The sequence below is a fragment of the Pongo abelii genome, chromosome 20 (assembly GCF_028885655.2).
Source record: "Pongo abelii isolate AG06213 chromosome 20, NHGRI_mPonAbe1-v2.0_pri, whole genome shotgun sequence".
In the NCBI taxonomy this organism is placed as follows: Eukaryota; Metazoa; Chordata; class Mammalia; order Primates; family Hominidae; genus Pongo; species Pongo abelii.
This window is the reverse complement of record NC_072005.2, coordinates 46,561,172-46,573,067: the sequence shown is the minus strand read 5'-3', so window position 1 is coordinate 46,573,067 and position 11,896 is coordinate 46,561,172. Positions and strand designations below refer to the sequence as shown.

General features: G+C 49.8%; 1 protein-coding gene across 1 annotated transcript; it reads right to left on the bottom strand.

Annotated features, from left to right (window-relative positions):
- Nucleotides 1-187: 187 nt before the first annotated feature.
- MIA (MIA SH3 domain containing) lies at nt 188-2,541 on the bottom strand. Its single transcript, XM_063719502.1, has 5 exons — nt 2,489-2,541; nt 2,031-2,163; nt 1,815-1,948; nt 617-727; nt 188-299 (listed from the first exon to the last, which is right to left on the bottom strand). Exons 2-5 carry the CDS (start codon nt 2,155-2,157, stop codon nt 276-278), a joined length of 396 nt encoding a protein of 131 aa, XP_063575572.1. The 5' UTR covers nt 2,158-2,163; nt 2,489-2,541; the 3' UTR covers nt 188-275.
- Nucleotides 2,542-11,896: the final 9,355 nt, after the last annotated feature.

The following is an 11,896-nucleotide window of genomic DNA, read 5'->3' as shown; positions in this document are numbered from 1 at the left end:
AGGTTTTCCTTTGCTTGTGTCCGAAACCTAAGCTTAGGAGCGCTCCTACTGCACAGGGCTTTCATCAGTGAAACTCTGCCTAGCAACCACTGACGTTACCATATGCAGGGGGTTAATTGGTTAGATTCAGCAACCTAAAGAAACATTTTATTTGTACAGTCCCCACCCTACCCCACCCCACCCCAAAGACCACAGAGACAAGCCGTTTGCACTGGGCTGATTGTATTTGCATAAAGCCAAGGAGAGGAAACGGCAGGGCCAGCGGTAGGCTGAGCTCACTGGCAGTAGAAATCCCATTTCTGAAAAAGAGAAAGTAGAAACAGTGGAGAGAAAACCAGCGGTCACACCACAAAGGATCTAGTGGTTTTAGCAAAGGCTGCAGCTGCAGGGCCCAGGTCTGGCCACACAAGTGCTATGCAAATTAGCCTAGAGCCCGTTAATCTTTGCACCTCCCAACTGGACCCATTTTACTGGTGAGAAAATTGAGGCAGGGAAAGAATTTCTCCCAGCGCACACACCTAGGCTGCCAGGGAGCCAAGTGTGGGAGCATTTTTGCCCATCCCCACAACCTCAGGGTCCTCCCCCCAGATTTCTTGCCAGCCCCCATGACACTCACGTCTGTCTTCACATCGACTTTGCCAGGTTTCAGGGTTTGGTCCTCTCGGACAATGCTACTGGGGAAATAGCCCAGGCGAGCGGCCAGATCTCCATAGTAATCTCCCTGAACCTGGGGAAGAGAAGTTGAAAGCTAGGGTCTGGGAAGATGGCAAGCTTGTGCCTGCTGAAGGCCTTTGCATTTTCCCTTCTCCCTGATCTCCACATAACTGGCTCCATCCTTGCCATACGAATCTCAGCTTAAATGTCACCTGTTCAGAGGCCCTTCCTGACCACCCAAATCAGTCTCTGTTAATTCTCACAGCAGCACATATTTGCTCTTATTATTATTATTATTTTGGAGACTGGGTCTCACTGTGTCGCCCAGGTTGGGGTGCAGTAGCATGATCACGGCTCACTGCAGCCTCAACTTCTGGGATCAAGCAATCCTCCCACCTCAGCCTCCCGAGTAGCCGGGACCACAGACACATGCCATGATGCCCAGTTAATTTTTAAATTTTTTTTGTAGAGATAGGGGTCTTGCTATGTGGCCCAGGCTGGTCTCGAACTCCTGGGCTCAAGCTATCCTCCCAACTTGGCCTTACTTGGGATTACAAGTGTGAGCTACCGTGCCTGGCTGCTGCTATTGTTTATGCCTTACTTTTTGTTCATTTCCCTCCATTAGAATAAAAAGGATCGTTTGTTGTTGTATCTTGGTGTCTAGAACAGAACGTGGGACCATAGCAGGTGCCCTAAAATTGGTAAATAAAGTGAAAATAGGCCGGAGAGACGGTGGCTCACACCTGTAATCCCAGCACTCTGGGAGGCCAAGGCAGGCAGATCATGAGGTCAGGAGTTCAAGACCAGCCTGGCCAATATGGTGAAACCCTGTCTCTACTAAAAATACAAAAATTAGCCGGGTGTGGTGGCGCATGCCTGTAATCCCAGCTACTTGGGAGGCTGAGGCAGGAGAATCGCTTGAACCCAAGAGGTGGAGGTTACAGTGAGCCAAGATCGCGCCATTGCACTCCAGCCTGGGTGACAGAGCAAGACTCTGTCTCGGAAAAAATTAAAAAATAATAAGCAAATAAAATAAAGTAAGTAACAATATCCCCCCACAATGTCTACTTCAGTTCACCCCCCTCAAATCTTCCCTTCATGGGGATAATGAGTCTACCCCAGCCCTGTACCCTTCCCTCTTTCACTCTCCCAAGACTCACGCTGCCTCCCCAGAAGAGTCGCCCACGGCCCTTCAGCTTGGAGAAGACATACACCACTTGGCCCCGGTGAATGGTCAGGAATCGGCAGTCGGGGGCCACGTAGTCCTGAAGGGCCACAGCCATGGAGATAGGGTCTAGGGAAGGAATAGAAGGGAATGCAGCACCCTCCACACAGGCTAACGCCCAAGCCCCCAGTTCTCCCCTCTCCACTCTTACGGCTGCACTCCTGGTCCGCACACAGCTTCCGGTCAGCCAGCTTGGGCATGGGGCCACCCCTGACACCAGGTCCGGAGAAGGCAGACAGCAAGATGATGACACCAAGGAACACCAGGGACCAGGCCATCGTGGACTGTGAGCAAGAGAGTGAGCAAGGGGGTGCTGGGGTCTCCAATTTCCTCCCCTCCCTCTCTCCTGTAGCACAAGGAAACTTGTGTTCTTGTTCTTGTCCCCGCCCTAAACCAGTCCCAAACTTCGCCCACACCACCTAGAAGTTGCTACACAACCAGAACCATTTCAAGGATAGGGTAAAGGCTGTAAGCCCAAGGAAATTCCCAGATAAGGTCCAAAGCAGCTCACAACTTTCCCAGTGACAGCCCCCTCCTCAACAATCACAGAGGCCTAGACAAGGTGGTTGAGATATTCAATTCCATCTTCTCTTGAGTCGGCTTAGGTACCTGGGCTCCTCCGCTGTCCCCTCTGGCGACAGAAGCGGAGGAGCCTGTAAAGAAAACCACCTTGGAATTTCCTGTGCTGTGGGGCAGGAGAACAAGGCAGCCCTTTGATTACCAGAAACAGCCCAGCCCTCGAATACTGACTGAATATTATTGTATGCTGAACCTTAGGCTAGGCAATGTCCCACCATGATCACTATTCCTCTGCACCAGACGCTTCCCACTGGATGACCTGGGCTAAGCTATTTCTCCTCACAAAGCCTCAGCTTCCTTATATGTAAAATGGGGACAATAAAAAAAGCCAATAGTTATAGAGCATTCACCAAGTACATATTTATGTTATGAACTCAAATGGATACTCTGTATCATGTCAGGAGGAGTGATTATAACCCCTCCCTTTTTTTTCTTTTTTGAAACAAGGTCTCACCTGTTGCCCAGGTGGAGTGCAATGGTGCCATCCCGGCTCGCTGCAGCCTCAACCTCCTAGACTCAGGCAATCCTCCCACCTCAGCCTCCTGAGTAACTAGGACTACAGGCACAAGCCACCTATGCCCGATTAATCCATTTTTTTTTAATAATTATTTTGAGGTAGAGTCTTGCTCTGTTGCCCAGGGTGGAGTGCAGTGGCATGATCCTGGTTCACTGTAGCCCCTATTTCCTGGGCTCAAGCATTCCTCCCACCTCAGCCTACCGAGTAGCTGGGACCACAGACATGTAACATTATGCCCAGTTAATTTTTTGTATTTTTTGGTAGAGCCAGGGTTTCATCATGTTGCCCAGCCTCGTCTCAAACTCCTGGGCTCAAGCAATCTGCCCACCATGGCCTTCCAAAGTGCTGGGATTACAGGCATGAGCCACCAAGCCCAGCCTAATTTAATTTTTTGAGACAGGATCTTGCTGTTGCTCAGGCTGAAGTACAGTGATGTGATCATAGCTCACTGCATCCTCAAACTCCTGGGCTCAAGAAATCCTCCCCCCTCAGCCTCCCGAGTAGAATAGTAGGCGAGTCACCATTCTTGGATGATTTCTTTTATTTTTATTTTTCTAGAGCCAATGTCTTACTATGCTGCCTGGGCTGGTCTTGAACTCATGTCCCCAAGCGATCCTCCCGCCTCGGCCTCCCAAAGCACTGGGATTACAGGCATGAGCCACCAATGCCTGGCCTATAACCCCTTGTTACATGGAAATGGAAGTGTGGAGTTAAGGAACTTGTCTAAGGCTTACAGAGCCAGGAAGTAGAGAAGTGGAGAGGCTAAGACTTGTATCCAGGCCCACAGCCATTGCTATGCTATCTTTTTTTTTCTTTTTCTTTTTTTTCTTTGAGATGGAATCTCATATTGCAGTGGTACAATCTCGGCTCACTGCAACCTCCACCTCCCGGGTTCAAGCAATTCTCCTGCCTCAGCCTCCCTAGTAGCTGGGATTACAGGCATGCACCACCATGCCTGGCTATTTTTGTATTTTTAGTAGAGACAGGGTTTGTCCATGTTGGCCAGGCTGGTCTCGAACTCCCGACCTCAGGTGATCCACCCGCCTCGACGTCCCAAAGTGCTGGGATTACAGGCGTGAGTCACCGCACCTGGACTGAAAGATTTTTTTTTTTTTACAGACAGGGTCTCACTCTGTCGCTCAGACTAGAGTGCAGTGCCACAATCACAGCTCACTCAGCCTTGAACGACTGGGCTCAAGCTATCCTCCCACCACAGCCTCCTAAGTAGCTGTGACTATAAGTGTGAGCCACTGCACCTGGCTTTGAAATGCAATTGCTTTTTTTTTTTTTTGAGACATTGTTTCGTTCTTGTCGCCAAGGCTGGAGTGCAATGGCACGATCTTAGCTCACTGCAACCTCCCCCTCCCGGGTTCAAGTGATTCTCCTGCCTCAGCCTCCCAAGTAGCTGGGATTACAGGCATGCGCCACCATGCCCAGCTAATTTTGTATTTTTAGTAGAGATGGGGTTTCACCATGTTGATCAGGCTGGTGTCAAACTCCTGACCTCAAGTGACCCACCCGCCTTGGCCTCCAAAAGTGTGGGGATTTACAGGTGTGAGCCACCGCACCCGGCCCCACTTTAAAACACTTTAAAAAATTATTTCTTCATTCAGGCCAGACATGGTGGCTCACTCTTGTAATCCCAGCACTTTGGGAGGCTGAGGCAGGCGGATCACTTGAGGTCAGGAGTTTTGAGACCAGCCTGGCCAACATGGTGAAAATACAGAAATTAGACAGGCATGGTGGCGCACACCTGTAGTCCCAGCTACTTGGGACGCCAAACCAGAATCACTTGAAACTGGGAGGTGGAGGCTGCAGTGAGCCAAGATCAGGCCACTGCACTCCAGCCTGAACGAGAGAGTGAGACCCTGTCTCAAAAAAAAAAAAAAAAAAAAAAAATCCGCCAGATGCAGTGGCTCACGCCTGTAATCCCAGCACTTTGGGAGGCCAAGGCAGTCACATCACAAGGTCAGGAGTTCAAGACCAGCCTGGCCAATATGGTGAAACCCTGTCTCTACTAAAAAATACAAAAATGAGCCAGACATGGCGGCACACACCTGTAGTCCCAGCTACTCAGGAGGCTGAGGCAGGAGAATCGCTTGAACCTGGGAGGTGGAGGTTGCAATGAGCCAAGATCGTGCCACTGCACTCCAGCCTGGGTGACAGGTGAGACTCTGTCTCAAAAAAAAAAAATCATTTCTTCATTCATTAAAGATTTCATGAGTACATAAAATATGCTAGGCCTTGATCCAGACCCTGGAGATTCATCAAGGAATGAAAATTAAAGGGGAGATAATCAATGAACAAAGTTCAGATATATGATAGTGTGTGAAGTATTAAGGATACTCAGACAGAACACTCAAGAATCAGCTGTGGGAACCGTGCCCCCTGCCCCATATTACTGATGAAGCCACAAAGGAATAGAAGTGACTTCAATTCCCAAAGCACAATGCATGTATCTCCTGCTGCATAATTAGTCTAAGACCAACATTGCCCCAGTGCAGTGGCTCATGCCTGTAATCCCAGCACTTTGGGAGGCTGAGACAGGAGGATTGCTAGAGCCTAAGAATTTGAGACCAGCCTAAGTAACACAGGGAGACCCTTGTACCTAGAAAAAGAAAAAAAAAAAAGAAAAACTAGCTGGGCATGGTGGTACAAACCTGTAGTCCCAGCCACTCAGGAGGTTGAGGTGGGAGGACGACTTGAACCCAGGAGGTAGAGCCTGAAGTGAGCCATGATCGTGCCACTGCGCTCTAGAGCAAGAACCTGTTTAGAAAAAGAAAGACCAAAATTATCACCTTTTCTGTGAGTCGAATGTCTCAGGCTCACGGTCTGCTATAAGGCTGCAATCAGCCTGTCAGCCAGGGGTGCAGTTTCATCTGAAGGCTGAACTGTGGGAGGACTGCTTCCAAACTCATTCAGGCAGCTGTTGGGGAGATTCAGTTGCTTGTGGGAACTGGACTGAGGGCCTCTGTCCTCAGTTTTCTTGACACGTGGACCTCTACAGACAACTTGAGAGTTGAAGCTGGCTGGGCTTCTGGGCCGGGTGAGGACTTGGAGAACTTTTCTGTCTAGCTAAAGGATTGTAAATGCACCAATCAGTGCTCTTTGTCTAGCTAAAGGTTTGTAAACACACCAATCAGTGCGCTGTGTCTAGCTAATCAGGTAGGGAACTTGGAGAACTTTTCTGTCTAGCTAAAGGATTGTAAATGCACCAATCAGCGCTCTGTGTCTAGCTAAAGGATTGTAAGCGCACCAATCAGCACTCTGTGTCTAGGTAAATGTTTGTAAACGCACCAATCAGCTCTCTGTAAAATGGGCCAATCAGCAGGATGTGGGTGGGACCAAATAAGGAAATAAAAGCAGGCCACCTGCGCCAGCAGCTGCAACCGACTCAGGGCCCCTTCCATGCCGTGGAAGCCTAGATCTTTTGCTCTTCGCAATAAATTTTGCTGTTGCGCACTCTATAGGACCGCATTACCTTTATGAGCTGTAACACTCACCGCGAAGGTCTGCGGCTTCACTCCTGAACTCAGCATAGACTACGAACCCACCAGAAGGAAGAAACTCCAGATACATCTGAACATCTGAAGGAGCAAACTCCAGGCACACCATCTTTAAGAACTGCGACACTCACTGCAAGGGTCCGCGGCTTCATTCTTGAAGTCAGCGAGGCCAGGAACCCTCCGGAAGGAACCAATTCCAGACACAAGCTCACAACGTGGCAGCTGGATTTCCCAACAGCAAGACAGAGGCCAGTCTTTGTACCCACCCTTTGTACTCTCCCTCCACATTGCAGCCACAGGAGCAGGGCCACTGAGAAGCACAATTTTTTTTTTTTAATTTTTTAAAATTTTGAGACAGAATCTCACTCTGTCGCCCAGGCTGGAGTGCAGTGGCGTGATCTCGGCTTACTGCAACCTCCGCCTCCTGGGTTCAAGCAATTCTGCTTCAGCCTCCAAGTATCTGAGACTACAGGCACGTGCCACCATGCCTGGCTAATTTTTGTATATTTACTAGCGACGGGTTTCACCATATTGGCCACGCTGGTGTCGATCTCCTGACCTCAAGTGATCTGCCCACCTCAGCCTCCCAAAGTGCTGGGATTACAGAGGTGAGCCACTGTGCCCGGCCTCTTTTTTTTCATCTCTCACCTCCAAAGTGTGCTTCAGAGATCCACAGGCTAAGCGTCCTTCTCCAGAGGGTCCATGTTGCTCCCAGGGACCCTCACCTCTAGACTGGCAAGTCCAAGCTTTTTTTAGAAGAGGATGGACACACACAGGCTTGGGGCCAGGGAAGAGTTTGTCAGGGATGAAGACTAGGTCTGTGCCATGTCTACAAACCCAACACCAAGCACCATGAGCTCAGCTCAAATGCACCTTCTCAGAAGGGTTTTCTGGACCACTCATTACTGTTCCCAAACCCACCACCCCCGTCACATCAGGATTTTTTTTTTTTTTTTTTTGGATGGAGTCTTGCTCTGTCACCCAGGCTGGAGTGTGCAGTGCCACTGCACCTCCATCTCACTGCAACCTCCGTCTCCCTGGTTCAAGTGATTCTCCTGCTTCAGCCTCCCAAGTAGCTGGGATTACAAGCACGCACCACCACGCCTAATTTTGTTGTTGTTATTGTTGTATTTTTAGTAGAGACAGTGTTTTAGCATGTTGGCCAGGATGGTCTCGTACTCTTGATCTCAAGTGTTCCACCCACCGCAGCTTCCCAAAGTGCTGGGATTACAGGCGTGAGCCCCTGTGCCCGGCCCAGCCTAGGTTGTTTTTTGTTTAGAGATGGGGTCTCACTCTGTCACCCAGGCTGGAGTGCAGTGGCACCATCATAGCTCCCTGCAGCCTTGAACTGGGCTCCAGTGAACCCCCTGGTTCAGGTTCCCAACTAGCATGCCACCACTCATGGCTAATTTTTAATTTTTTTTTTTTTTTTTTGTAGAGATGAGGTCTCGCTTTGTTGCCCAGGTTGGTCTCCTTGCCTTAAGCGACCCTCCCACCTCGGGCTCTCAGTGCGCTGGCCCCACCACATCAGTTTTGTTTTCATCACAACACAATATTGGAAATTGTCTATTTTATTAATCACTGCATACCTTATCCCTACAAAAGTATGTAGCACACAATAGGTACCCAGCGAATATTTGCTGAACTTACTGAGTGCTTGCTAAGTGCCTGAAAGGGACAGAGTGTGTGCTGGGGGATGGGTAATGAGTACAAACATCATCATGGTATTAATATAGAGGGACTACTCTTTACACAGGAAGTAAACAAAACTCAGACTGGGGACATCAACTGCACATGGGCTAACAGCTAGGAAGTCCCCAGAAAGCAGAAACCAGGACCAGCTGACCACGGAACCCACATACTTAATAGCCAGTAGGCCTGTGGTTGCCAGTGTGGTGGGGGAGACGTTTCCCCTTGCCTGTCAGCAATGAACGTCATTTACTGCAGACGGCAATTCCTCTCTTGTTCCCATCTTTCCCATCACAAGTGGAGGAGGTCTGCATGGGGTGCCCTGTATCTTCACTGCTTCTAATACTGACATTCCTCGTGAACAGGGAGAGCAGGGCATGAGCAGTATTGGGCTTAGAGCCTTGGCAGGAAAATAAGAATTTAGTATGTTTAGCCAGGCACGGTGGCTCACGCCTGTAATCCCAGCACTTTGGGAGGCCAAGGTGGGTGAATCATTTGAGGTCAGGAGTTTGAGACCAGCCTGGCCAACTTGGTGAAACCCCGTCTCTAATAAAAATGCAAAAATTAACCGGGCATGGTGGCGGGTGCCTGTAGTCCCAGCTACTCAGGAGGCTGAGGCAGGAGAATCGCTTGAACCCAGGAGGCGGAGGTTGCAGTGAGCCGAGATCACGCCATTGCACTCCAGCCTGGGTGACAAAGTGAGGCTCTGTCTCAAAAAAGAAAAAAGAAGCCCGGGCGCAGTGGCTCACACCTGTAATCCCAGCACTTTTGGAGGCCAAGGCAGGCGGATCACCAGGTCAGGAGTTCGAGACAAGCCTGGCCAATATGGTGAAACCCTGTCTCTACTAAAAATACAAAAATTAGCCAGGTGTGGTGGCATGCACTTGTAATCCCAGCTACCCAGGAGGCTGAGGCAGAATCACTTGAATCCGGGACGCGGAGATTGCAGTGAGCAGAAATCACGCCACTACACTCCAGCCTGGGCGACGAGCAAAACCCCACCTCAAAAAAAAAAAAAAAAAAAAAAAAAAAAAAAAAAAATTAGCCAGGCATGGGGGCGGGTGCCTGGAGTCCCGGCTACTCAGGAGGCTGAGGCAGGAGAATTGCGTGAACCCGGGAGGCGGAGGTTGCAGTGAGCTGAGATCGTGCCACTGCACTGCAGCCTGGGCAACAGAGCAAGACTCCATCTCAAAAAACAAGCAAAAATTTAATATGTTTTACTGTATTTATTTATTTTGAGACAGAGTCTCGCTGTCACCAGGCCGGTTGATTGCAGTGGTGCAGTCTTGGCTCACTGCAACCTCAGCCCCCCAAGTAGCTGGGATTACAGGCACGCACCTCCACACCCAACTAATTTTTGTATTTTTAGTAGAGACAGGGTTTCGCCATGTTGGCCAGGATGGTCTCGATCTCCTGACCTCGTCATCTGCCCACCTTGGCTCCCAGAGTGCTGGGATTACAGGCGTGAGCCACTGCGCCCAGCCTACTGTATTTAGTGGTAGATCTACTTTTTGCCAAAAGATTGCCTTTTTCCATGTATCTGGTGTGAGAAAGGGTCTTAATATGCGCATGTGCGCGCGCGCGCACACACACACACACACACACACACACACACACACACAATTTTTTTTTTTTTTTGAGATGGAGTCTCGCTCTTTGTCGCCCAGGCTGGAGTGCAGTGGTGCGATCTCGGCTCACTGCAACCTCTGCGTCCCAAGTTCAAGCAATTCTTGTGCCTCAGCCTCTCGAGTAGCTGGGACAAGTGTGTACCACCATGCCCAGATAATTTTTTTTTTGAGACAGATTCTTGCTGTTGCCCAGGCCAGAGTGCAATGGCGTGATCTTGGCTCACTGCAATCTCCACCTCCCGGGTTCAAGCGATTCTCCCTCCTCAGCCTCACGAGTAGCTGGGGTTGGCACCCCCCACCCATGCCTGATTGATTTTTGTATTTTTGTAGAAACGGGGTTTCACCATGTTGGCCAGGCTGGTCTTGAACTCCTGACCTCAGGTGAACCGCCCACCTTGGCCTCCCAAAGTGCTGGGATTACAGGAATGAACCACCACGCCTGGCCAATTTTTTGTATTTTTAATAGGGATCGGGTTTCACCATGTTGCCCACGCTGGTCTTGAACTCCTGAGCTGAGACAATCTGTCCACCTTGGCCTCCCAAAGTGCTAGGATTATAAGTTTGAGTCACAGCATCGGGCCATGTGCATATTATTTTTGGTCAGTTTAAAATTCCCCAGGACAGGGGTGTGACAAACTGCTAAAGATGGTCCCCCCAACCAATCTCCCTTCCTTTTATTTTTTGAGACGGAGTCTCACTGTCACCCAGGCTGGAGTGCAATGGCACGATCTTGACTCACTGCAACCTCCGCTTCCTGGGTTCAAATGATTCTTCTGCCTCAGCCTCCTAAGTAGCTGAGATTACAGGCGCACGCCACCACGCCTGGCTAATTTTGTACTTTTAGTAAAGACAGGGTTTCTCCATGTTGGTCAGGCTTGTCTTGAACTCCTGACCGCTGGTGATCCGCCCGCCTTAGCCTCCAAAAGTGCTGGAATTACAGGCGTGAGACACCACGCCTGACTCAATCTTTTTTTTTGAGATAGAGTCTCGCTCTGTGGCCCAGGCTGGAGTGGAGTGGCTCAATCTCGGCTCACTGCAGCCTCCACCTCCTGGGATCAAGCAATTCTCCTGTCTCAGCCTCCTGAGTAGTTGGGATTACAGGCATGCACCCCCATGCCCAGCTAATTTTTTTTGTATTTTTAGTAGAGACGGGGTTTCACCATGTTGGTCAGGCTGGTCTGGAACCCCTGACCTCGTGATCTGCATACCTCGGCCTCCCAAGGTGCTGGGATTATAGACGTGAGCCACCATGCCCAATCTCCCTTTCTTATCCAGAGCTGCAGCTGGGTGTGTGGCTGTACAGCCAGAAGTCACATATCCTAGACTTCCCTGCAGCTAGACACTGCAGGGGAACTGGGGTCAGGCACCTGCCTGAAGCTCCTGGCTGGCCACTGGCCAGCAAAGTAGATCACCTGTGTGTGAAGCGGCCACACCCCTCATACCAGCATCAAGTCAGTAGCTTCCCAGGAGTGACCAAATGAGTCCAGGCACTGCCGGAAGCCAGAGTGGCATCCCACTGAACTCTAGCTAGGAGCTCATTCAGGGGCTGCAAACTCGAACTCAAGAGTCTCAAACCCAGACTGCCACTCCTACCACCCATCCTCCCCGTGATTTCAGCAGCACCAAGTTTCCTGTATTAAATTCCTTTCTGTTTGAACTACCTACTGTGGTTTCTCTGGGGCCATTGCTACAACAGGCTGCACTTTTGTGAAGAGTGAAAAAAGGTGAAGAAACACCTCTTCCTTAACACTCTTGTCATCTGTTAGAAAAGTGGTGGCATAAACATATAAGCCTACAAAGTGAATGGTGTGCCTTTAAAAGGTGCCATTCTTGTGCAGTACCCACGCTGCCTAACTACATGGCAGCCCTAACTTTCCATTTCCTGACCTAGGATTCCATTTCCTGCTGTGAATTGGGACAACATACAAAACTGCCAAAGCAGTAATTGTAACCCAAGTGTGAATAGTATTACTACACTATCCTATGTTTCCCCAAGGTTGCAAACCTCAAAATGCCAAGAGGTCCAAAAACCCAGGATGTGCTGCTGAGGTGGAGGGAAAGGAACCACGAAGAGCAAGAAAATCAGACAGACAAATGA